The sequence below is a fragment of the Cuculus canorus genome, chromosome 14 (genome assembly GCF_017976375.1).
Source record: "Cuculus canorus isolate bCucCan1 chromosome 14, bCucCan1.pri, whole genome shotgun sequence".
In the NCBI taxonomy this organism is placed as follows: Eukaryota; Metazoa; Chordata; class Aves; order Cuculiformes; family Cuculidae; genus Cuculus; species Cuculus canorus.
The window spans coordinates 19577709-19603885 of NC_071414.1; the positions used below are offsets into that span (position 1 = coordinate 19577709).

At 56.0% G+C, this 26177-nt stretch overlaps 1 protein-coding gene across 6 annotated transcripts in view; it reads left to right on the plus strand.

Moving 5' to 3' along the window:
• ARHGAP26 (Rho GTPase activating protein 26) overlaps window positions 1–26177 on the plus strand; it is a 200940-nt gene that overhangs the window by 39665 nt on the left and 135098 nt on the right. For 3 of the 6 annotated variants that reach the window (XR_008452247.1, XR_008452248.1, XM_054079750.1), the window contains exon 1: window positions 9989–10269. Coding sequence is in view for 4 of the 6 variants with exons in the window: in XM_054079750.1 (XP_053935725.1) it covers window positions 10116–10269 (154 nt within the window). In the remaining 2 variants the exon portion in view is untranslated. Of the gene's footprint in view, window positions 1–9985; window positions 10270–26177 lie in introns of those variants that run through there. The other 3 variants (XM_054079751.1, XM_054079753.1, XM_054079752.1) reach the window with 3 other exon arrangements.

A 26177-nucleotide genomic window follows, 5' to 3' on the forward strand; every position in this document is an offset into this window, starting at 1 on the left:
CCCGGAGACTGCAGAGGAGGGTCCAAATGAAGCGCAGAGCTCACGGCAGGCAAAGGCAGCGTGGGCACGGGGCAAGGCGATGCTGCAGGGTCGGGGGCAGAGGGGGCAGAAGCAGCTGTAGCGCCCACCTCCTGCCTCCCAATCCCAGAGCCTTTGTGTGGGTTTCTGGGCAAAGCCAGCATAGTTAGTGCAGATTTCCACAGGATTTTGGAGATACCGTTAACAACTGAAGATATCTGCATCCAGGAAAGGCAGTGCCCTTGCTCTAATTATGAAAATTGGAATGATTTCCTCTGAAGGCAATAGTGGGAAATTGATGTAAAGTTGTTGCCAGGGAGAAAGGAGCGAGGGATGGTCACCAAGTGCCAGAGGAGAGGAAAATCTCCATCCAGTTTCCAGGAGCTGAGACCAAGGAAGAGGGAACACCGAGATCTGGGACCACTGAGCAGAGCTGGAGGAAATTAATATTTACATAGGGAGAGCGAGCACTTACATCCATCTCACGGGTCGTACCAGGGCTAATGCGCAGCAGACACCTCTGGAAACCCTCCAAAAAGGAAACTGGAGTTTGGTTTGGGAACTTCTGGTTCTAATTCCTGGAAACAGCACTTCAGCTCAATTTCACAGCGGTTTGTGACTTTTTTTCCAGTGGTTATACAAATTTTGGGAAAACATTCCTCTCCTTGGAATTGTCTTATGATAATATACCCCCACTTTAGCGGTCAGAGGTTTCGGATGGCTTCAAACCACCCCAGGAGGTGCCTGAGCGTAGCCCCCATCTGCCTCGCGTGCCCCGGCAGCGCGCAGGGCGGCAGAGGGATCGTTAGGGGCTGTTTTTCCACCGCGAGTCTGCAGTTTTATTGCTGCTTGCCACTGCACTTTGACACGCGGAGAGAGCAGGCCCACAGCGGCTGTTGGGCTGGGGGTTAAACTCACTGCGACGTGCGCTTTCACAGCTGGATCTTTTCTCCCCTCTGTGAGCCACACAGAGCCGGGAGCAGCGCGGAGCAGGCAGAGCGTGCAGGCTCAGACACCAGACTGGGAGAAAGCTGAGCTGCAGGACAGGGGAAGGCTCTTCTGCCTTGCGGGCTGGCACTGGCCAAGGGGGGGGCTCAGGTGAGGTGGGACATAAGGAAGAGATTTTTACAATGTGAGTGGTGAGACACTGAAACGGCCGCCCCATCCCTGGAGGTGTTCAAGGCCAGGTTGGATGGAGATTTGAGCAACCTGATCCAGTGCGAGGTGTCCCTGCCCATGGGTGGGAGGACTGGATCCCTTCTGTGATTCTGTCACTCTGGGCTTCCAGGTGCTCTCCATGAAGGGCTCACCCTCCCCAGCGTGCTGCTGGGAGAGCCGCCTGGGAGAAGGACCAGCTGCACGGCATCAGGGCTGATGGGATACAGGGCAGAGTGGGGTTTAAATGCTGCTTCTCCAGGTGACTCCAGCCTTTGTGGGATCCTTGCAGTGCGCCTGGCTGGGAGGCTGTGTCGGGTGCAGAGGTTTGTGTTGGGCTCCCTGCTGCCGCTCCAGCTCCTGTGCAGCCAACGGCAGGAGGGGCTGCAGAATGGAATGGGCCAAGCAGGTGTTTAATGTAGGTGGTGGTCAACAGCCTCCTGCCCTGGGTTTGGGTTCTGTGGAGAGATGTAGCTCTGCTGCAAGAGCCTCCCTGGGTGGGTCTTGTTGGTGTGTATCCTGGTGAAAACTTGCTGGTGCTGTGTGATGTAGAGCAAAGCCCTTCTGTGGGTCAGAGCTCTCACAGCCCAAGAGGAAGCTGTGGGTATTGGCTGATGATGAAAATCACGCCCTGCTTGTCCTAGGCTGTTCTCCTGCCCTTCTCTGAAGCAGAAAGAACGCAAAATTCGGAGCCTTAAAGGTTTGAAAGAGTCACTTTAAATTCAGTAGGCTTCTTTCTGAGCTACCTCCCTCAGCTTTTGGTGCACAGCCTGCCTTGCAGAGCTCGGGTTGTGCATTATCTCTCTGATGCTCGGGCTCCCACGGTCAGCCAGGTCCTGCTGGAGGCCAGCGCCCTGCGAGCTGGCTGTGGCCCTGTGTCCCCACAGTGTCACCAGAGCCCAGCACCCCATGGGGGCTCAGGCACCCTTCCAGTCAGTGTTCAGCAGATCCAGGCTCCTGCAAGGAGAACCTGCCAGGGAATGCAGGGTCTCCTCCAAACCCAGAGGGCTTTGGAAGACTTGTACAAAGAGCAGAAGCTGGGAATTGCTTCAGGGTTTCGTGCAGTGCTGGTTTCCTTGCCCAGCTATGCACTTTGTGGTTCATCTGGCACAACTGAGGTCCTGAGGCTGCAGCTCCAGCTGAATCCGATGTCTGGGCTGTGTGAGACTATAATTTTCTTGTTTAATCTGACTGACTGTAAGGGTGTTGCTTACAAAGGAGAGCAAAGGAATGTACAAATTCCTTGGCACTAAGCTGCATGATAGTTTTCAAAAGAGATATGTGGCATGTGTGCTATGGAAAGCAACTGACTTCCAGCCTTTGGGAAGCTCTAGGTATAAAGGAGGTCGGTTCTGTCTCTGACTGCTGCTGTTCCATCCCAAGGTGCACATCGGCAAGGCTGGCTGGGAGAGGGGGACCTGCTCATCCCCAGCCCATCAGGATCCTGGGCTCCTCCCCACCATGGACTCCTGTGTAATGACCTGTGGAAGAGCTTTTCCACACAGCATTCTGAGTGCAAAGCTCCCGTGTAGAACATGGATAGAGGCTGATGCTTTGTGGTCCCAGAGGAAATGAGCGGCAGCCGCTTGGCTGGGCCTTCCTTAAGATTTCTTATTTCTCCCCAAAATAAGAGCAAGAATAGACAGACTGTTTGGCCTTTCCTGACAATGAAACTTTGTCGTAGCTATAATTAACCCTATTAGTTAAATGCTCCTTCCATGAACATCTTTGAAGATTTCGCAGCCCTCAGTTCACTTAATACTTTTCCATTTCAGCTTCCTGTGCTACAGCCGTTCCCAGGGCCATGACTAATTCCACTTTTCCCTTTAATTGAGAACTTGTTTCTGGCTGTGCTTTTGTGTGTTTGGCCGTAGCTCAGGCAGCCTGGTTGATGCCTGCCCAAAGTGCACCTGTCAGTCCTTTTATTTTCCTCTAGAAATAGCTTCCCAGGGAATTTAGAAAACATCGATGACCAACACTTCTCTTTCTTTCGGAAGCCTTTTCACCATAGTGATGCAGTCCTGTAGGAATTTCAGTGTCGGTCTCAGTTTAATCCTTAACTTCAGCCCGTAGCTGGGGGGCTGGTGCTGCTGGAGCCTGGCACGCACCATCCCCGCCCCACGGTGCCATCTCGTGTGCCCTCCAGCAGCCCTGGTGGGCCTGGGGTGGAGGACCTATGGGTACATCGCAAGGCTGGGTCACCTTGACCCCACATCAGGGCTTTCTGCAAATACCGCTTGGTTGGATGGGTTCTGGCTGTGTCAGCTCGGGCGTGGGGAAACATGATGCTCTCACCATTTTTTTTTTCCCCTCAGAGGATGTTATCTGACCTTGCTTAGATGCGAGAAAAGTTGTAGGAGAGACCTGGGATGCTCTCAGGCCTCTGAGATCTGTGGAGGCGAACAGGGGACCAGTCCAGCTGCACCAGCTCTCACGGAGGGTTTCCCTTGTGTGCCTTGTGGCTCCTCTCCTCTTTAGAGGCTCACCCCAAAAATCCCAAGCTTGAAACTTCTTATTTAAGTATCACTCGTCATTTTTGCATCAGTGAGAACTTCCCTGCAGGGTATGTAATGGCATTTCCTTTACTTCTCTGGCAGTTGCAGAGAGCGGATTTTCTTCCACCCCAGGTTCCTAAATAACCACCCCTTTGCTCCACAGAACCCCTGCGCAGGTGAAGCCTGGATGGGAAAAGAGCTGCTGAAGGTCTTGGGCAGCACAGTGAAAAAACAGGCATGAAGGACACAGTGAAGCTGGAAGCCCACCCTCCTCTCTGGGTGTGATTTAACCTGGCCCATGAGCAAGGAAATGATGATTTTCAGTGTAATTAACCCTGTCTTTGCCTGGAAGGTAATTGCATGTAATTATGTGTAAGTGGTGATGCTCCTTGTTGAGTGTTTTTCCTACATCATGTTACATGTGCTAAATACCTCTGGACATCCTAGTTCCCTGACCCAGTTACTTCTTAACCTTGTCTTTGTGCTTGAAAGACCATCACATCTCTAGAAGTCGTGATCATGCAATCACTGTCTTTGTGATTTGCGATGCAGACTCAGCCCTGCCACAGCCGATAATGCAGCGTTTTGTTCTGCCTCTGCGTATGTAGTGCTGTTAACACTTACAGTGTGAATGGTGCTCCAAAATGAGGTGGAGAAGGGGGTCATTGTAGCTACAATCACATAGCGATTTGTGCTGCTGGGTAACTGAGCCTCTGCAACCTCTCCATTAAGGAGATTATCGTTAAAATAACATTTCTGATTTGTGAGTTACTTTATGTCGGGTTCCTGGGCAGGGCAGTTCTAAAAGCTGCTCTTCTGTTGTACTTCAGTGGAAGGACCTCCTGGTGCTGTTGATGGTTGGTCATCAATACCATTGCCACCACTCAGTCAAGAGATGACAAAGGAGATGTTGTAGAAGCCAGGCCTCCTGGTTCCAGCACCATGAATGTCATTCTGGAAACAAAAGCCAAAGAGTAACATCAGGCTAGGAAAACCCACAGGTATTCAGTTGTACCCTGTGCTCTGGGGAGGGTCCTGATAGCCGGCTGGTTCGAGGTCATAACTGGAGCAGGAGGAGAGTGGGTAGCAGGTGTTGGCAGGTGGTTGGTATAAACCTTAACGAAGCAGTAAAACTAATCTCCTGCTGACATTGAGAAGGGGGAGGCAAACAGCACTCTGGAGGATTGTGCCAAAAATTAGCAGAGCTGGGAAAAGTGCCACCTCCTGCAGCAAGCCTGATTCCTTCCAGTGAGAAAGGGTTGGCCCAGTTAGCAAAGCTGAAGGGTCAGGTGAAGAGTCAGGGATATACGGCTTCTAAGTCTCAGCTAAAGAGTACTGAAAAAGGTGTTCTTTCCTTTTTAACAAGGAACTGGGGCAAACAAAGAGCCTAAGTTGGCTAAAGTACAAGCACCAGAAAACTCTTGAGCCCACGGAGCGTTCCTGTGCTCGCCCTGGACGTGCCGCTGATGCTCTTGGAAGCAGGGTCTTGGTCTATCTGCTCAGACACCTGCCAGGAAGAGGAAAGGGAACGGCACATCTTCTGGAGACAGCTCTGCTTGGATGTCGTGTCTGTGGCCTTTGTTACTGTGCTTCCAGCTCTCTTCTCAGCACTCCCAGATGCCTCTGAGAGGCATGTGCCAGGTGAGCGGCTTGGCAAAGACCATGCTGTAAGTAGCTGGCATGGCCCAGGCACGTATGAATGGGTGTGATTGCAGAGCAGAAGCAGGAGGAGAAGCCAAGACAGATGGTGGGCTTGTAAAGTCACAGTCACAGTAATGCTCTCTGTGGGGGAGGATAGGATAGCTGCTTGCCCAAGGCACAAACAACAGGTATAGAGACTACGAAGGGACTTGATGTGGAGATCACTTCTGCTGCAGGTAGGACACCACTGATTGACTAACAGCATCTTGCATTGATATTTCCATTCAAAAGGAAAGCAGATTCCAAAACCAGTTACCAACCCTGCAGTACTCTGTGAAACCTGGGAAGACTTGGTAGCACAAGTGGTTAATGACAAGCACTGCAAACAGACTTATTGGAGGTTAACAAGTGAGAGCTGAGGAGATTTTGTAGATTTGGAGCAGGGACCCCAATACTGCTTGCTTGTCATTCCAGGGACATCGGGCCCCCATGCAGAGGTCATTTATTTGGTGGAGAGACCTGTCCTCTCCATTGTCTCACCCATCCCTGCAAACCTACCTGAAGGCCAGGAGGAGGGACTGCAAGGAGGAACAAAATCAGCTGAAAAGAGGAATTGAGGAGGTGGAAATGCATGTGATTGCTAGAGGTGCAACTCTGGTTTGAAAGGTACTGTTCTGCTGTAAGATATATATGTATAATTATGTTAACTATATGTAAAACTCGTGAACGCTCAGTGGAGGGAGCATTCCATCACACTGAAGGCTTCTCTAAGGCTGTTTGCTGCAGCCGGACGGTAGAGGTCTATCTGATGAGAACATACCCAGAGCGTGTTTCCAGGCTGACACGGCTGCACTGGAGAAGAGGAAGCTCTTGGTGTCTGTGAGTTGTATTCACAGCTAACAAAAGGTCCAAGCTCAAGGACCTGATCTCTGAGAAGGCTGTCAGAACAATAGGTCAATGTGTGCCCTTTGGTTTACAACAGGGAATTCATACAGATTCATTGTGATGGTCTCATGTATTATCCAGAACACTTTTTTTTTTGCCACACACAGTGCTGTGTCTGTGCCTGGCTCAATAAAAATCCTCGAGAGCAAGAAAGATGCGTGTGATATATGGGCACAGAATAAATAGACCTTGAACATTGCTGCTTGAGGGCAATTCCAAGAAACCTCTCATGTAGCTCCTGGCTTCTGACAGTCAAGATGCCCATTGTAGTCTCCTGGGATTTAAAGAAATGCATTAGCGTGCCCAAGTCTTTGGTGTTTTGAGACCTCATTAATGGGTTGTTTTCTACCTTCTCCCCCTGTAGCCCTGGTTCTTGTTTTCACAGGCAGTGGGATGGGGTTCAGCTGTCGGAGGGGAGCCTCCAAAACCCCTGGAACAAGACACACGCAGGGTAACTGGGTTTAATGTTCCCTGGCAGGTGCCACAGTCCCTGTGTGTGGATGCTCGTGCTCAGCACGCATCACAGCACCAGCCTCCCTGCAGGCATCTGTCGCTCCGAGGCTGTGGAGATGGGGCTGTGAGATGCAGTGAGCTGGCACCGGGGCTCAGCGCTGCTGCAGGGGCACAGGGCTGGTTCCCCATCTCCCGCTCCTGCTGTCACTCCAGCTCTTGCTTTACCTGACTGGTCTCACTTAACTGCCGTAACGCTTTCCCAAAGGAGACGTGGCTCGTTTCTGCTGTGTTACCAGTGAGCGTTTCACAAAGTCCGGTCATGCTTGCAGCCAGTGAAGGATGGGGGCAGGAGACTGGAGATGCTGTGCTCAGACAGGTTAGGGAGCTGATCCAGCCAAAAACTAGCTCTAAAAAGAATTGCTAAATTTCAAACAAACCTCCTTAATCCAGCTGATTGACTCTCTCAGAGGCAATGCTGGGCCAAGGGAGGGCTGGGAAGAGCAGCTGGGGCGGATCTGAGCTGATGCTATTGCAATGTTCCCCTTCCTCCCACTTGGCCGTGGCTGGGGTGGCCCCCACCCCTGCACCAGCACCAGGGGTTATTTGATCCTAGAGTGAGCTAAACTAGGTATAAACTGCTTTTTTTTTTGTTGTTGTTTTAATGCTGGATTAGGTTTCTGCTGAGTTTGCTCCCTGAGCGAGTTAGCTGTGGGGTGTGGGTTGGTGACTGAGGAAGGGAGAAGGAGTTAATGTGGTCAAGGACGGGCTCACTGGTGGGAGTAGGGGATTGTGGCCTCAGCTCTTGTCTGCTCTCAATATGTGTAAGCTCAGCCTTGGAGAGGCACGGAGGAGTGCGGGCTGGAGACCGCCAGGCTGAGCTCTGCACCCACAGGGATCAGCAGGAAGGCTTCTGTGGCTTAAATGGTGACATTACTGTACCCATACACAGTGTCGGATTGATTTAGCTCACTTGGAGGAGAGACAATCAAGTTGCTTAAAAAGATAAATCAGAGCAGGCAGGCAAACATATGGGAATTGCGGAGGGATGCAAGCTATTAGCTACAGGCAGAAGGATGTGGAAGTCTGGGATTTTTGTTTGTTTGCTTATTTTTCCTTTCAGTGGTATTTGTGGGATGCACACTCCTAGCAGAACTGGGCTGGAAGGTGCCCATAGTGGTTCCACCCCAGTGCCTGCTCCTCTGCTCCCACACTCACAGCTCAAACACAAGGAGTATATCCTGATAGATGCAGCGTAAGCCAGGAAAAGGGGTGACAAGTCCATGATCTGTTGTGTTAATTGCTGCCTGCTTGAGGCCTCAGTTCCAGACCTGTGGTGTGTGTGGTATTGCATGTGTGACAGAGCTTTGTATGCCTCGATTCTATCCTCGTCAGAAAACAGCAGTCTGAGCATTGAGACTTTCTGTGATTCTGGAAAGGTGGGGAAGGAAACTGTTTCCAGACCCAAATATCCTCTAAGGTAGTGTCCTATAAATCTAGTTACAGGTTCTTCTGTATTAGCTGGAAGTCCTGGAACACTTTTAATATGAACAGCGGTGATGTAGAAGGATAAAACCAAAATATGTGCTCCTGTGGCTTTGTACAGAGTAGAACTAAGGAGCATAATCCAAATGTCTAATGCTTTTATAGGGCTGTATGCATATAGCATAAATGACAGCTAATTAGACTTTATATCCTGCCTACAAGAGAAGCATGTAATTAGCATTACATTCTTTTTATAATTAGGAGACCTCATGCAAAAAAATGTGGCTGGCAAACCATATTTGAAGGCTGTGACTCAGCCAGAATTAGGCTGTGGTGTGAAGACTGAGAAAATTGCGCTTTAGACCTGACAGGGAGTTTAAAAAAAGCAGTGACAAAAGGTTGAGCTGGAATGGAGCGTGTGTGCCCAGACCCATCTGCCGGAGAGCACAGGTGGATCCCCTTCTGCACGCCAGGGTGGGGCTGCATCCCCTCCTGCCAGCCTGACGGGAAGCCCAGGCTCTGTGCAAGACCATCCATGTTCCGTGGGTTGAAAAACAGCGTAAATCTGGCACGGGCTCTGCATCGCGTTTCACGGCTGGCTTGACAGGAATGTTGCCCTGTCGCCGTGCTTGATCCGGGACGCGCTCGCTCTGCGTCGCATGGGCTCACGCTGGCCTGCATCCTGCTCGCAGGGCAGGTGGGAACGGCTGAGCTGGGCAGAGCCGGGGAATTCCAGCCATTGGGGGATTATCCAGGAATGTGTCTGTTTGTCACAGTCTGGGGTGAGAGGCCGCTGCGGCTCGCCTTGGACTCGGTGCCGCCATTTGAAATGGCTCTAAGTTGGAGAGGGGCAGATTTAGACTATACCTAAGGAGGAAACCCTTCTTGTTGAGGTGGGGAGGCCCTGGCCCAGGGTGCCCCGAGCAGGGGGGGCTGCCCCATCCCTGGAGGGGTTCCCTGGGTGGGGCTCGGAGCCCCTGATCCAGCGGGAGATATCCCTGCCCATGGCAGGGGTGGGACTGGATGGGCTTTGAGGTCTCTTCTGACCCAAAGCATTCTGTGATGTATAGTGAGAACGGATTTTGAGAATAGATTTCCTCAAATCCATGCACCGATGGCTTCTCCCGTTTCATTGCTGAGCTGCCGTCCCCTCGTGGCAGCCCGAGCCGACACCTCGGGCGCGGGAACCGTCCCGGGGCTGCAGTTTGCTCCTCTGCCGGCCCGGCCCCCCGCACGGCTGGGGCGCTGGGGTCCCTCCCCGGGCCCGGCTACGGCCCCGCGCGATGCGGGGTTTGGTTCTGAGCTCGCACCATCGCCACCCGCGGGGAGAGGCCCGGGCACGGATAGGGCTCCCATGGTCACGGCGGACACCGGGGGCGCAGAACCACGACCACCCTCCTGCGGGCGGGGACCGGGCAAGCCCCGGCCCCCACTTCTGATTGGCTCAGTGGCCGCTCCTGGCTCTCCCATTGGCTGGAGGTAGGGGGCGGGGCTTGCGGTCGCGCCGCATCGGGCTTACCTATTGGCTGTCGGCATGAATGGGGCGGGGCGTGCGGCCCTGAGGTCTCCGATTGGCTGGCAGAGCAGAGGGCGGGGCGGTCCGGCCTCACCCGTTGGCTGTCGGCTCTAAGAGGGCGGGGCGTGCGGGGAGGGGGGAGCGCCCGGCTTATCCATTGGCTGTCGGTGCGGAGAGGGTGGGGCACACGCTGCGCTGAGGCTACCCATTGGCTGTCGGAGCTGAGGGGGCGGGGCCTCCGTGCCCGCCCATTGGCTGCGGTGGGGGCGGGGCGGGCGGCAGCGCGGTCCTGCCCGGGCGGCTCCGGCTCCGCCCCCGCCGGCACCGCCGCGCCCCGCTCTGCTCCGCGGCTGCTCCGCGCCTGCAACCGCTCCGCTTCCCCCCGGCTCCGGTGCTTGGGCGCGGGCGGCATGGGGCTGCCGGCGCTGGAGTTCAGCGAGTGCTGCCTCGACAGCCCCCAGTTCCGCGAGCGGCTCCGCTCCCACGAGGCCGAGCTGGACAAGACCAACAAGTTCATCAAGGAGCTCATTAAGGACGGGAAGTCGCTGGTCGCCGCCCTCAAGAGTAAGTGAGGGGCGAGGGGGTGGCCCCGCCGTGCCCATCCTGCTCCGTGCTCTCCGGGTCCATCGCGGGTCACCTGCTCCCCCCGTACCCGGCTCCGGTCCTTTGTGCTCCGCGTGGTCCATCGGGACCTGCCTGGTCCAGGTCCATCAGGATGTGCTCCTGATCCAGGTCTTGGGCCATCAGGATGTGCCTGCTACTGGTCTTGGCCCTGGCTCATCAGCACATGGCATGGTCCGTCAGGACGTGCTTGCTTCTGGACCTGGCTCTGGTCTCTCAAGATATGGCATGGTCCTTCAGGGTGTGCCTAGCCTTGGTCCGCATCCATCAGGACATGCTTGGCATTGATCCACCAAGTCCTGGTTCGTGGCTCCCACTGGCTGCATCCTTTGGGACTGGCTTGGCCAGAGTGGTGAGTGGTTGCTGTGCCCCCAATTGTCCTCTGTCCCCTCTCTGTGCAGGGCAGGGGATGCCTGGTGTCCCAGGCTGGCCCAACTGGTGGCATCTCCTCTGTCCCCAGTGCGTGTGGAGAAGTGGAGACGGTTCCTGCGTGGGAGCCCCGCGGGCTCGGGGGCTGAGCTGCAAAGCGCTGCTTTGCAGTGGGGGCTGCACAGGAGGAGGATGCTGTGATGTGTGTTGCAGCCCCGGGGCTGGGGAGACCCTCGCCTGCAGCATCCCAGTCCCCCCATGCCCAACCTGGGCTGGTTCCCATCACTGGGGCTGGGCACCCATCTGCATGGTCCCCCACGGCTCAGTGGGTGCGCTGCTCCCTGAGCACTGGCTGTTCTGGCTGTTCCCCCAGTGGGGAATGGTTTTTCTCTTTTTGAGTTTCTTTGGCCCAAATCACAGCTCTCTTCCCCTGCCAGCGCTTCCTGGCAGCACGAGTTGTCATCTCGCTGAGCTCGCCCTGCCCTGCTCCGGTCCTGTGCCGTGGGGCAGCGAGTCGGAGAGGGAAACGTTCGTGTGTGCCGTGGAGTCCCTGTGGCTTCGCCTGTGACGTGCCAGCCTGGCTTCAGGATGTGGCAGGGTTGTTTGGGGGCCAAGGCTGTGCTCACCACCCCGTCCCATCCCGAGTGCAACGGCGGGGCTGATCCAGCCCCTCTTCCCTCCAGCTCTCACCCTGAGCCCCACCGGTGCAGCTCCCCTGCGCTGGAGTAGCACCTGGTAACGTCTGGATCCCAGGAACCCCAACTATACCAATTTTTGGCATTTTGGGATTAAAAAAACACCTGACCTGACAATTATCGGTGCGTTTATGGTTCTGCGGGTCTGAGCAGCCCCCTGCTGCGGTGCGTTCGCCTGTCGAGCTGCAGGGCAGCCTGTGCCCGGCTCTGCCTGGAGCATTCATTTCATTGCAGAACAAACCCAACAGTGTTGTTTTTCACTGAAAACCAATTTTAGGAGTTCACTGGTGGCTCCCAAGGGTGTTTGTCTCTGGGCTCGGTCAGGCGGCACTCTCAGCAGGTGGCTCGGCAGGTGCTGGCTGAGGGGTTGCAGGTATTTTTGGGGTGCGCGGAGCGGCTCGCAGCTGCAGGAGGGCTTCTGTCCTGCTGCCCGTGGCTGTGCTGCGCTGGGGCAGGAAGAATGCTCACAGTCTCCAGAGATAAGGATGTTTTTATGGCTGAATTGTTTTGTAGCCTCTATTGAGTACATTCCTGGATTAGACCTCAATTCCTGTGCAGGGCCAGGGGCTGTTCCGCCGATGCCCAGGCTGCAGTCGGTAGGGGTGTGAATAACGATGGTATTGCTGGACCATTTAGGAATTCCCTTGCACGAGTGCTGCCTGGCCGCATCCCGTGCGTGTGGTCTGCACGGCTCTCTGGGGGAAGGTTTGGGGCGCGTGAGGCAGGGCTCTGCTTAGGGGCTGGGGATGATGTGATGCTTGGCTGCTCTGTGTGTCCTCCCCTTTTCCTGCTGTAAGAGCAACTTTACTGCCTGGGCAGCTGCTGTGAGCTGTGGTGCCGCTGGCTGCTCCAGCAGAGACCTGGTGCGGGACAGGCTCTGGCCAGGTCTTTCTGTGCGCGTTACCCTCAGTGTGTGGTGCTTCTGAGGTCTGGCCTTGTTGCATAGGCTACTACAGACCCTCTGGATGTCTGGCTGAGCGTGGATGGCGATGCTCTGGTCGGGGAGAGCTGCTGGACTGTTCTTGCCAGGTGTTGTTCCCGTTTCACTGCTGCAGTTGTTTGGGACAGCACCCAGAGCCGGTGCAGGTGGTACCTGGTGGCTATTCCTGGCAGTGACCAGGCACTTTCCTTCCCGGCTTTTATTTTTCTCTGGTGTTTCCAAGTAATTTGTCTCCCCGTGGCTGGGCAGCGTCATGTTATCTTGCTGCCAGCGTCGCTTCCAGGTGTACTCCATGGCTGCTGGCGGAGGGCATGGGAATGTGGGACTGGGGCAGGTACAAGGAGCAGCAAACCCCCAGCTTGGGACGCGCTCTTGGCACAGCACGGTGGCCTGCAACGGAGTTACTCGATGTCTTGGCAATATCCTCTCTCATTTTCCTTCCTCTTGTGCTTTCTGCTGAACGTTTCACATCCTCTTTGTTTTAAGACGGGCGCGAGGGGAATGTAACTCTGAGTATCGGCGAGGAGCGAGGTGGAGGGGCAGTTTGGATGGGGCTGCGGGGCACTTACGTGCTGGGGAGGCAGATGTAGGAGAGAGAAGGATCCTTCCACAGCTCTGGGCAGAAGTGCTCTCCTGTTCCCTGCTGCCCTGCTTGGCCCCGCGCGGCCCCTGCACCGCTGACACTGGTGTGGCAGCAGCGTGCAGGGATGGCGAGGCTGGTGTAAAGTCTGTCTTTGGATTTGGTGGAGGAGCTGTTCTGCAGCCACCCTTCTTCTGCCCTCTGTGAAGGCTTTGAAAGGACTGGGATTGATTCACAGTGCTTTCTCCTTAAAAAAGATAAATTCAGCAGGTTGGAAATCATCCTCATTTGCCGAAGGGCTTGTCTTGCTAAATATCCTCTGGTGCCAATGGCCTCTCTGGAGTGTGTGTATAGACGCGTGGATATAAAAATACTGTTCTTTTCTCCCTAGTGAGTATCTGTGCCTATTTCTATCGCCTCCCTTTGCTGTGTGCCTGGTATTAGTAGTGACCTGGTTTTCAGCAAAACGTGTCCCTCTTCTTCCCTTATACGCTGTGCATGAATTATTCAGAAAGTTTTGCAAATGCAAAGACATCAAGTGAGACATAAATAATGAACTTGAAGCTTGGATGCCATGGAACTTGTTCTCCAGCGAAGGAGCCCTGGTGACCATCGGTACCAGGAATATCAAAGCTTTTTGCCCTTGTACCTGTAAAAGGGGCAGGCAAGGAGCCGGGTCCCTGCCCACGGCGCTGGCATCGCCTCCAGCCTCTCTGCTTCAGTGGAGGGAGATATTGAGCCCAGTCGCCCAGATGGTGACAGAAAGATACTTTGCAGCTTGCTTCAAAAAACAAGCAGTGCACATAACGATGGAGGATGTGGGGGTGCAGGCGGCTGGCAGCCAAAGCCTCCCCCACGCTCTTACGGTTGCTGAGCGGGGAACCTTTCTCTTCCTCCTCCCTCTCCTCCTCCTCCTCATCCCTGCAGCCCCCAGGTCTCCCTGTGGTGGTGGGGCTGTGGGTGCTGGCTCTCGGGGTGGTGCGGCAGTGGGGGGCTGCAGTCTCCTTCGGGTGCAGTCCGGTGCCCTGCCACGTTTCTGCTCTTGTTTTGTTTTGCTTTGTCTTCTGAGTCCCAAGCACTAATTTGAAGCCACTGAACTGGTCCACACCCCGGCCGCTGCTGCGCTCGCGTCGCAGGCTGCAATTTGTGTGGTGGGGCTGGCGGGGGCTCTGCGAACCCCCTCCCCATGAGAGGGATAAGGGCCATGTCCTCACCGGGCTCGGCTGTGCCCGGCACTTCCACGGCAAGGGTATAGGTGCCCGTGTTCCCAAAAGCCGCAGTTGGGCTGCTTTGGGGTTTTGGGTCACTTTTCCTTTGGCTGTGTTTGGCTCTGCCCATGGATCATGCACTCTGAGGCGTGTTTGTGCATGAATTCTGTTCCACATCTCAGCAGCCTTTTGCCCAAACTGAGCCTCTGTGAGATGTGTGTGCCCATGGCTGTGCCCCTGTGCTGTTCCCAAAGCTGGTACGCAGGGAAACAAAAGTGAAACTTTTGTCCGATGTTTAACCTAGCAGTTAATTCCCTTTAGATAGGAACAAGGATTAGCCTGACAATAAGAAAGTATTTCAGGCTCTGGCCAGTCTTTTCAGTTGCCTTCTGCCCCGGCTGACGTTGCTTCTGTCGCTGCCTTTCCCTGGCTGCGGTGTGCGCCCCCCGGTTTGGCACAGTTGGCTCTCTGGGTGAGGCACCCTGACTCGAGCGAGTCTGGAGGAGACACTGACTCAAGGGGACAGAGCTGCCCGTGGGCGGACAGATAACGTGGTGCCATGTGCTCAGATGCCCTTGTTTGCCTCTCCAGGGTGGAAGCCCTTGGGTGCATTGGAGACAGAGCCGTGTCCTGGGCTGCTTGGTGCTGTCTGGGGTGACAGGTCCTTGTGCCCCAGTGCCTCAGCCCAAACTTTCCCACTGCCCCTGCACGGAGGAGAGGCTGAGATGCAGAGGTGTACGTCTCTTTCCCAGGAACGGCCCTTCTGCTGCAGGTGCAGCCTTTACTGTTGGAGATGTGCTCCTGGCTAGGAGGCAGCTGTGCTATTGCAGGTTCGGGCTTGGAGGAGAAGGAACGTTATGCTTTCTGAAGGGTGCAAAAGTAAAAATACCTCCCTGCTGGGTTGCTGTGGCCGCTTGCGTTCGGTTCTGCTCTGGCTGAGCCATGAGAAATGGTGTTTGGCTGCTGCCATCGGGCGCTGGGTGCTGGCTGCCTGCGAGGAGCGACGGGGCTGAGGGCTGCCAAGGTGAGTCACACCGCCCATTTTGCATCTTCCAGGTGCCGAGGAAATCAGTGCCTCAAGGCTCAGAGGATTTCCCGGGGCTTGGCAGTAGCACCGCGTCCATATGTGCAGAACCCCCTTCCTGGGTGGTGGGAGCTGGCTTTGCCCACGGAGCTCGCCCTGCACTTGGAGGGTTGGGGGCTCTGCCAGTGCCGAGCCCTGCAGCCGTGGGACGCAGGCAGCCCCCCCTGCCGCAAACTGCAGTGCCAATCTTGGGGAGAAAGCATGTGGGTTTGGGGTTCAGTTGCTAAGATTAGTCGCTTTGATCTTTCCTGCTTTGTTCACTCAGCAAAGGTGGAATATGGCTCCTGGTGTCAGCTTGTGTCCTCCCTATTGCTTTCGGAGGCTGATAGGAAACAGTTAGTGTGGGAAATACTTTGTGCTTTGGGAGGGGAACGTGGTTACAGCACAGCCAGACAGTCCTGTGCCTGCAGGGCTGAAGGCAAGGAGAGCTTCTTCCTCCTCTGCACGACCTGTGTGGCTTGTGCAGTCACATATTTAATAGCTGGTCTGATATTTTATTCAAACGAGGACTAATAGAAATGATAATACTCTGCTTGCTTTTCAGTACCACTTGAAAGATCCTCCTCTTCCTCTCTGGTGGAAATCAGCAATGGCAGTGTGCTTCTGCTCAGAAGATGTGCTGTGTTTGTGACGGTGGGGCTGCACCGTGAGTTGTGGAGGGATCGCTGTGCAGCCAGTGCTGGCTCCAGAGGACTGCACGCTTACCCTGTGCTCAGCCTGGCTGTAAGAAGGAAAACTTGGGATGTGACAGCCACGTTGTTGTTGTGGTTCACCTCTGTGCGCTGCCTGTGGTTGTGATCCATGCAGAAGGTTGGCGGTGACATCCCCAGGCATTGTCCCTTGTGTCTCCATGGATCTCCTGGGGCTCCCCCATACACAGCCTTGGCCCCACAGTGCTGGTTTGTTTGGCGGCTGATGGTGGGAGCCCAGGTCCTGAGCAGGATGAGCTCCTCGAGCTCCGTGTGTGCCAGTGAGCTGGTGCTGTGAGCAGACTGTAGCCCCACCACGGCCATCTCCCCTGTGCTGCTGGGCTGCAGCCAGATCTGGGCTCTCGGCAGCGCTGGCAAGGGTGGCTGGTGAGCCGGAGGCCTTGGGCAGGCAGGAGATCATGTATTTGTGATTGTCTTTTAAATTGTGCTGGCAGAAAGCTCATTAACAGGACTTGGAGATCTCTTTAACTTGGAGCATGTCCCAATACACCAGTGTGGCGATGATGTCCAGAGAAGCCGCCTGCCCTGCGCGTGCCGCTGCTCCACTGTGGCACCGGCACTGACCAGGTGCCCACTGTTGGGTTAAACTCAACCCTTGTGGGTTGGTGGGGGATGGACTGGGGAATGTCAGCTGCTTTAAGGCTCTGTTCCTGCAATCCCGCCGTGCCAAGTGGTGCCTGCGGTGTGTGTGGAGTTACCTGTGTGCCCTGGGTCTTCGGTCGGGGGTGGTGAGCTGTTTGGATTGCCTCTGTTTTTTTTCCTTTCCTTTGATGGTGGCAATGAGCAATGATGTTGAAAATAGGTGCAAGGAAATGCCATTCCCATCGCTGCTGCGGGGAGGGTGGGAGGCGATGGTGCTGGGGCTCTGCCCGTGTCCCCACAGGCTGATCCTTCCCTGGCTGATCCCAGCCAGGCAGGAGCCTGCAGCTGGGGTGGGATGAGCAGGGTCACCTCTCACTGTGCCGGCAGAGCGGGACCACTGACCCCTCTGCTCTCCACACAGACACCCTGAAATTGCCGTGTGCCTCTCCATTGCACCCAGGGAGCGATGCCACAGCCAGAACAGTATCTGTGCACAAAACAGGCAGGAGTGCTTGGGATTTTGTATCCCTGCACCCAAGCAAAGAAGCTTCAGAGACCCCTGTCCTGTCCGAGGGACGGCAATGGGGCAAAGCAAACCCTGCCCACACTGTGGCAGTTCTAGTTCGGGGCGTTTTGAGCAGCACTTGTGCACCGTCCAGCAGTTGGATGGCAGGAGGATGGGTTTCGCTGGGTATCCATCACTAGGTTGGGTGTTTTTGATCTGTTGCTTTTAAGCGGACCCAGAGGAGCCAGGTTTGGATGCGGCGTGATGAGTAGCTGTAGCGTGACCGTAGTGGGCGGGAAGCAAGGCAAGCGAGGGGGAGCGTGTACTGAAACCGCACAGCTTGTTCGCTTCTCCGCTGCTCGGTGTGAATCATCCCTCCTGCCTCCCCCCGGCACGCGAGCGGCTGTCACTGCGGCCAGCACAGCCGAGACTGTTTTCCCTGGTGTGCTCCATGCCGCTTCCACCTGCTCCTCATCCCTGCTCCGTGCACGCACCGCATGGTCCTGTGGGCTGCACGCTCCCGACGAGGCATGCTTGTTAGGGCATTGCCCTGGCTCTTAATAGCAGGGGTGGACTCAAGCCTGACTTGGGGGAGCCAGGAACTGCGCTTCCCTGCTGCTCCCACTGTGGATGGGAGCTTGTGGGTCACAGCTCGTCTGGGGTCCTGGGTGTGTGACAGCGGCCATGGGATGCTTTGCAGAGGGGGAAGGGGCTGTCTCTGTGGTGATGCCAAGCCGGTTTCTAGCTGGAGTTGGTGGGAAGTACACCAGCCTCCGGACCATCTGGCTCCCGCACATGGAGCGACAGGCGCAGCTGTGTGGGTGCCGAGGCTGCCCATGCCAGCGCGGTGGCGAGGGGCGAGCGAAGGGCCCTGATGCTGCTCTTTGCTCTTCCCTGTGGTTTGGATCCCTGGACGGGGTATGATGCTCCCTACGGCACCCCGGGCAGGTGCGGGGGTATCGTTGCGGTGTGGTGCGTGCTCGCGTGGCTGCCCGCATGCGTGCTTGCTGCCCCGCACCAGCCTGACTAGGCGACTCTTCTATTCCCAAAAGACAAAAATGCTCCCTTTGTTCTGGGCTGCAGCGTAAAATAATCTATTTTAAAAAGATGTGGACTGTTTGTCTACAGCTGGGTCATAAATATCTTGTAAAGTGAGAAGCTTCTCTTCGCGCAGGGTTTTCCCAGCTCCTCGGCTGTGCAGCGGGGCAGGCGCAGCGGCAGCCTCGGTACCTGCATCACTGTGGCGATGTGCTCGAGGACATCCCTGCAACCTGCATTGTGTCAATGTCACCCCAGTGTGCTCCATGTCTGGTGTGTGCTGTGTTGTGTGCGTGTGCGCACAGCCATGTGCTCTTTTCTTTTGAGTGCCTTCTAATGCTGCATTGGTGCCTCAGCAAGGGAAGTGCAAAGGGTTCTCTGCACGGGCCATGAGCTGTAAAATAAGCTGATGTGTGTGCGTTTCTGATAGTGCTGCCTGGCAGAGTATCCATTTGCTGTTTCTTTTTTTCTTTTCATAGAATAGTTTGAACTGGAAGGAACCTCAGAACCCATCCAGATCTACCCCCCTGCCATGGGCAGGGACACCTCTCACTGGATCAGGGGCTCCGAGCCCCATCCAACCTGGCCTGGAACCCCTCCAGGGATGGAGCAGCCACGACTTCTCTGGGCAAACTGTTCCAGGGCCTCCGCACCCTCAGCGTGAAGGATTTCTTGCTAGTCTCTCCAGCATCTTGCCCTCGCCGAGTGCTGGTTGCTTAGCAATGTTTTACAAACCCCACTGCAGAGCGGTTGGGTGGCTCTCCCTTGCTCTTCCGCAGGCAGCAGCAGCTCTGCCTTTCTCTTGCAGGGTTTGGGGGGAAGGCGCTGCCCTTGCTCGGTCCCTCGAGGAGCGCTGGGCTGCCCTGGGCACCTGGGGCTCTGCTCCTTCCAGCCGCGGTGCTGTGGGGAGCAGGGCTCTGCCCTGACACACCAGCCTTTGAGCAAGGGCAGGCTGCAGGGAGATGGGAAGCATTTCTCAGTGTCGTGTTCCTGACCCTTTCAGTGCTGGTGGCCGCAAAGTTTGGGAGAAAGCCCAGGCTGAAGGCAGCTGTGCTCTCTGAGCCATGCACCCGGTTTCTCGCCCTGCCTGTCTCTTCAGGCTCTCTGCTGGAGATCTTACTTTTTTTTTTTTCCTGGCAAAGCAGGAAAAATTGACTCAGTGGCTGGTAACGTTCCTACGAGCACGGTGGGATTTTTCCTGTTCTTGCAGCTGAGGTGGAAGAACATTGGAGACAAAAGAATTTCCGCAGCCTCCTTGGGAGGAGAAGGAAGCTGGCTGCTGCAGAACTGCGTTTCGGGGTGCTGGAGCTGACCCTGCTTTCCTGCCCTGGCTGTGGGCGTGCCGGCTCCTGGCAGAGGCTGCTGCCGGGATGCTGCCCCTCAGGATACAGCCCCTTGCACAGGGGCAGCTGCCAGGCCAAGGGACGGACAAGTCATTGCCGTGTGCCTTGGGCTGGATGGCTGTGCTGGAGAGGGCTCCTGTCCTGCCCGTGGGGTGCAGGGGTCCCTGAGACCCAGCATCTCCTGCGGACCCTGATGCTCTAGCACCTGCCCCTTGAGGAATCAAGCCGGCTCCCTGCCGGGCCAGCTATTAACTAATTAGATTTAATAACAAGCTAATCCAAATGCGTGGCTGGTGCCCGAAGCAATCTGCTCCTGCGTGGTGTCTGCTCGGGGGCTCTGCCAGCGGCCCCCCCCATGCTGGGACCTCCTGCCCAGCGGGACCCCCACCTGCTTCTGCTCCACTAATGGTCATTGCCTTGGCCAGGAGCGCATTTATTCTGGATTAATGTCCTCTAAATCGATTAGCTGTCTCGGGCAGGGCAGTTTATTCTAATGAAATGTGATTCCAGGCTCCAGTCAATGAATTATTGTGGCGGCAAGGGTACAGTGATCTGCCGCCCTTCTGTGGGTCGTGCCAGGGTTTGGAGAGGGCAGGAACGGATAAGGCTCGGAGGAGTAAATGACAGTTAGCAGGGAATGCGTTACGGTTCTGTGGACTCATCTGTGCTCCCCAGTGAGGGAACTGGGGGGGGAAATGGGGAGCTGTGAGGAACGTGGCATTCCCACGCTGTGTTCGGAGACAGGGTGCTCGTAGGCGTAAGGCTGGATGCATTTGCGTGACGTGCCTGGACCCAGGGATGGGGGTAAGGGCGATACTAGAAGTTTGGGTTGCCTGGCAGGAATTGGAAATGCCCTTTGTGGTTTCAGGCTCGCAGCTGAGCAAAAGTGGAGCAGTAGGACAGCCACTCTCTGCAGGTGTGCCATCGCTCTCCTTGCAGCAGCGCTGTTCCCAGGTGCCTCCCCCTGACCCTGGCTGTGATAGGAGGATTTTCACTACTGCTTCCTCACTATTTTCCTTGGGCAGTTGGCTGTCTTTGGACATGCCAGCTGGGGCAGTAGTTTTCCATTTCATTTTCCAGCCACTTAAGCCACTGCCCTCATTTACTGTTGCGACGCATCCCTCCCATGTGTTTGAATGTTTGGTATTTACATTTGATTTTATTCAGAGACCTTGTCTGCTCCCGCCTGAGCTCCCCCTTTTGCTCTGATGCCCGGCTGCCTCCCCAGCCCACCTGCAGGTGAACTTTCTGCCAGCTGAGCCGTCGCCTGCCGCTGCGGCTGCTGGTTGGGATGGGCTGGGGGTTCTGCCATAAAACAACACCAGGATGTGAACGAAAATAAACATGGGGAAAAGTGCCAGACCTGGTAGCTGGGTGGGGAAGCGGAGAAATCTCGTTTTGTTTTGTTTTGCTGCTAAGTGCACAGAATGCTCTGTGTGTTCAGGGCCAGCGCAGGAGAGTGGGGTTGGCACCACGAGGGTGCTGACCTTCCTCGCATGCGGGGAGCCTGCTTGTGCCCCAGTGCACCGAGTTCCCTGGGTGCAAACGGGCTGTGCTGTGGGCAGCGATGCTCTGGGGACCTTTGGAAGGGCTGGGATGTTGCCACCTTCATGCAAAGCCCCAGGAAGCCACTCTTGGTGGGTGGTGGGCACAGGACTCCACGTGGTGCTGGTGGGTGGCAGTGTGGCTGCAGCGATCTGGCGTGCCTCTTCCCAACACGGTGATGGCCAGCCTGGAAGCCGTGTGCTGGAGTGTTGGTACCCAGCTTTGGGCCCCTGATCTTCAAAGAGCATCCCAGGGGTTTCAGGCTGGTTCCCAGATGCTGCTGAGAAGGCTCTGCTCGCAGGCACCTCGCCTGCCTTTCTCCAAGCCCTGGTACTCCTTGCTGGGAGGGAGGGCCTGCTCTAGGATGTGTACTCTTGCAGCTGCAGACTTTGCTTTCCTCAGCACCCCAGAAATGGGAAGCCTTTCCTAGGGTCATTTGCATCGTTTGTGGGTTTTGTGTTCTCCTTCCTTGTCCTGGCCACAGGCAGGGGTGGCTCACAGTGCTCTACCCACCCTTCAGGCTGCACTCGCAGGCAGCTCCTGGATTTCTCGAGTCATTTTGTTTTCCTTTGCTTTCCTTTGCCCCCACCTGCCATCATCTCCATCTTTTCCCCACCTGTGTCTCTGAACCGAGAGCTGCTGCAGCTCGTCGCGTTCCTCCTTCCCCTTCACAAATAACCTGGTTACCGCAGAACTGGGCAGGGCTGAACTGTGCTGGGCACTAACCAGAGCGCTTTGCTTTGGAGCGTTTACTTCTGAGAAATCCTGTTTGGGCAGGTAGAGAACATAGTCCAGGGTTTCCACGTGGGGCAGGAAGGATGGGAGCCTCCCCACATCTTCCTTTCCCAGAAGCACAGAGACGTTGTTGAGCCCTTTGCTGTTGGGGGATTGGTGTGCCCAGCGCTGGTGTGAGGGTACCTCTGGGGGCGACTCTCAGCAGGGAGGGGCTCTTGATCAGGGGGTGCCGGGATAGGACGAGGGGGAATGGTTTGAAGCTGGAAGAGGGGAGATTGAGATGAGATCTCGGGAAGGAATTTTTTCCTGTTCAGGTGGGGAGGCCCTGGCCCAGGTTGCCCAGAGCAGTGGTGGCTGCCCCATCCCTGGAGGGGTTCCAGGCCAGGTTGGATGGGGTTTGGAGCCCCTGATCCAGTGGGAGGTGTCCCTGCCCATGGCAGGGGGGGAACTGGATGGCTTTGAGGTCCCTTCGAACACAAACCGTTCCATGGTTGTAGGGTTGTATGGTCTCTGCTGCTTTGGCCATATACTGTCTTACCACTGGCATGGGGAGAGGAGAATGGGCAGAGGTATTTGCTTGCGCTGGGTTTCTGAAACGTCTCAGTCATCATGAGATAAAGATCTGAGTCATGAAAGCTGCTGTTGGGGTTTTGTTGCAATAGGAAGTGATGGGCAAGTGCTGAGAAAAGCTGAACAGGAAGGATGGAGAGCGGCAGCGAGACCCCTGCGCAAGGTGTCTGCGGCAAAGCAGGCTCTGCATGTGGCTTAGGACATCCAGAAACTGAGAAGGGTCAGGGCTGGATCCAGGTCAGAAAAGTAAGGGCAGAAGGACGAGGGCTCTGGTTAACCATCAGCTTCCTCAAACCAGGAGGTGGATGCTGGCAACAGAAGAGCGGCCGGAGCCGCATGACTCAAAGGAAGCAGCTTCTCACCCCCTGCGCTGTCGGAGCCCCCGTCCCCCACTGCAGGATGTCACACCGGGCTGTGCCGTGCTCGCAGGGCTGCCAGCAGCCTGACCGCCAGCAGCATTTTGGAGGGGGTTACCAAAGGAGTCCTTGCAGGTTTGGACCATTTCTAGCACAGGTGATTAGAGGAGCAGGCAGGAGACTGTGGTGCCTCGTGCATCTGTGACCAGGTGTTTCTGGGAATCCCTGACATTGTTTTTACTGATTCTGAAGCTTTCTGTAAAGCTCCGTCTCGCTGCTGGGGCTCCGTGAGCTCGTGGCCAGGGCTGCAGCTGGCAAGGAGGGGCTGCGTCAGGCTCCGGTCTTCCCTGTGAGGGCTCACTGTGGGAAAAGGAGGTACTTTTCCCTCCATTCTAGAGTGAGAACAGCCCCACCCCACAGCTAGGTAGGTGTTGCTTCTTGCTTTCTCTCTTGTTTTAAATCTGTCCCCTTTCTCCCTTGCCTTAACCTTTCTGGCAATGCATAAGCAAAGTCAACTCCTGCCAGCAAACCCTCCTGTTCCCCACAGTCCGGCTGTTTCCTTTCCCTTCGAGCAGGGCTAGACGCCTGCAAGCTTGTCAGCTGTGGGCAAGGGACACCTTGTGTCCCCAGGCACCAAACCTCCTTCATCTTCCTAGAAATCCAACCATCTCTCCAGGAGACTTGATGGTCCCTTCTGCTTCGTTTCCCTTGGATCTTCAGTACCTTTCTTCGGGATTCTCGGGAAGCTTTGCTAAAACGTCCTGGCCTGGCAAGGCTCCCAGGAGAATTCCAAGCATCATTGCTTTGGAGGTGGTGAGATGACGTGGCCAGGGTGCTGGGCTGCTGAACAGCAGGGGAATAATTTTAGCTGTGCAACCAGGCAGTCCTTCCACAGGCTGACTGTGTTTTTCACGAAGCACAGAACTTTTATCTCTTAAAATACCGTGGAAATAATTCATGTCTTCAGTGTGTTGCTCAAATCTAATCTGCTGTTCAAGCCCAGTCAATAGTCCCATTCATCCTACAATGGGTTCTCTGTCCCTTTGGCAAACATTTTGCCGTATGAAGCCACGTTGAGCGTGTGAAGCGAGGCATACGGTGATGCCTTGGCTGGGCAGCAGCGCAGTGTGCTCCCGTGGCTCCAGTGAAAGGCTGGGCAGAAACTGTGGCACCTCCTGGATCTTCGGTCTTGGGGCCGTCTCAGGCAGATTGTTCTGTTTTATTGGGCTTTAGCATATCCAAGCGGTTTTGGGTTTTTCCCTTCAAGCCTGGTTTGTAGGATATAAGTGTTTGTAGAATTTTCTTGGTAAAATGAAGTTAGAATCATAGCATCGTGGAATGGTTTGGGTTGGAAGGGACCTCAAAGCCCATCCAGTCCCACTCTGGCCATGGGCAGGGACACCTCCCACTGGATCAGGGCCTCCAAGCCCCATCCAACCTGGCCTGGAACCACTCCAGGGATGGGGCAGCCACCCCTGCTCTGGGCAGCCTGGGCCAGGGCCTCCCCACCCTCGCAGGAAAGCATTTCTTCCTGGGATCTCATCTGAGTGTAGATTTGGCTTCCCCACCTGCGCTGCTGAGATGAGGCTCAGTGCTGTGTTTTGGCTGAGGCTGTGCGTGCGGTAAAGGCACCGCAGTGGGGTCTGTGGGGGCTGTGGGGCTGTGGCAGCGATGCGCTCCCTGCCTTGGGGTTCCTGCGTGGGGCAGGCACAGGGACTGCACCCGTTGCACCCATCCTCAGGGTTACCTCCCGCTTGGTGCAGCCTCCCTCTGGACCAGAGCAGTGTTTCCGCAGGGTTCTGCGCACGACGGTGGTGGCAGAAGCTGCTGCCGGAGGTGGGGTAATCTCTGCTCGTCTGGTTTTATGTACTGAAGCGATGAATCAGAGGGGGAACCTGCCAGCAGCTGCAGCCCCATATTAAATCACTGATTAACTCCAACCGCCTGGTGGAGAAGTTATTTAATAAACAAGTCAATGCTAATTATGTATGAAAGCGGTTTGGGGATTGTGCCGGGTGCAGAGAACCGCGGTGTCTCGCAGCGGCATGGCTTTTGCTGACCTGCACTGGGATGTGCAAAGAGAGAGGATTTAAACCTTTTGGAGCAAATGAAGTGTGTAATAGTGCTGCCCTCACGCTCCACGCTGAGCCCAGCAGTGCCCGGGATGGGCCCCTCTGGGTGCTGCGTTTTGGTGCTGGTGGCTGCCAGCACTGGTTCCAGGCGTGAGGCACTGCTGCTGGGTTCCTGCGTGACCCACGGGGCTGTGGTTTGGCCCAAGCACCTCAGCCTCGGCAGCGCAGCGCAGTGCTCATGTGCATGGAGTCATGGAATCATGGAATGGTTTGTGTTGGAAGAGACCTCAAAGCCATCCAGTTCCCCCCCTGCCATGGGCAGGGACACCTCCCGCTGGATCAGGGGCTCCAAGCCCCATCCAACCTGGCCTGGAACCCCTCCAGGGATGGGGCAGCCCCCCCTGCTCTGGGCACCCTGGGCCAGGGCCTCCCCACCCTCACTGTGAAGGATTTCTTCCTAGTGTCTGATCTAAATATTCTGCCTTCCAATTTAAAGTCATTCTGACTTGTCCTGTCACTCTATGCCCTTGTATAGAGCCCCTCCCCAGCTTTCCTGCAGCCCCTGTCAGCACTGGAAGCTGCTCTAAGGTCTCCCCGCAGCCTTCTCCTCTCCAGGCTGAACAACCCCAACTCTCTCAGCCTGTCCTCACAGCAGAGGTGCTCCAGCCCTCGCATCATCTCCGTGCCCTCCTCTGGACCCGTTCCAACAGTTCCATCTCCTCCTTATGTTGGGGATTCAAGAACTGGACACAGGACTCCAGGTGAGTTCTCGCAAGAGTGGAGCAGAGGGGCAGTCCCCTATCCCCTCCCTCGCCCTGCTGCCCACAGCAACGACCATTTGGTCCTTCTCAGCTCCCGCCTTTCGCAAACCCCTTGCTCCCGGGCATCCCCCAGCTCTGCAGGGCATTGCATGTCCCTGTGGTGCCTTCGCTCTGGTGTTGTGCCTGGAGCCGGGTGGTTGCTCGCTGTGGGGACAGACACCATATTGCTGCTTTCTAAGCACCCTTGGTGGGCTGTAATCCGGCTGTTTTGGCTGCTGATTAGAGTGGCTGTGCCCTGGATTACCCGTCCTGGCTGTCCCCTGCCTGCCATGGGGTTGCTGGGTGCCAGCTGCGGCAGCGAGGGCAGCTGCGGGGCTGCAGAGTTGCCACCAGGGCAGCCGAGTGGGCTGTGCCGTGCCCTGCGCTCTCTGCAGCTCTGTGGGGGGTTCTGTAGTGACCCCCAGATCCGCCTGCTCCGGGTGCCCAGGCTGGTTCACAGGACAGATCCTCTGGCCGGATCCTGCCCTGGCATCAGCGGAGGAGGCTCACGGCAGGGCCATCGAGGCGGTGCTATAGGTGAACCAGCCCCTGCCATGCTGCATGCTGTCAGACCCTGCTGTGAACCCGTGGGGAGTGTGGGGCGAGGCGCTGCCCCTCGCTGCTCCGTGTCCTGCTGCAGTGTCCCTGTCCCCTCCCTAGGGCTGGCAGCAGCGCGGCTTGCATGGTGGGCTTGTGGCTAGCATATTTGGTACATGGCT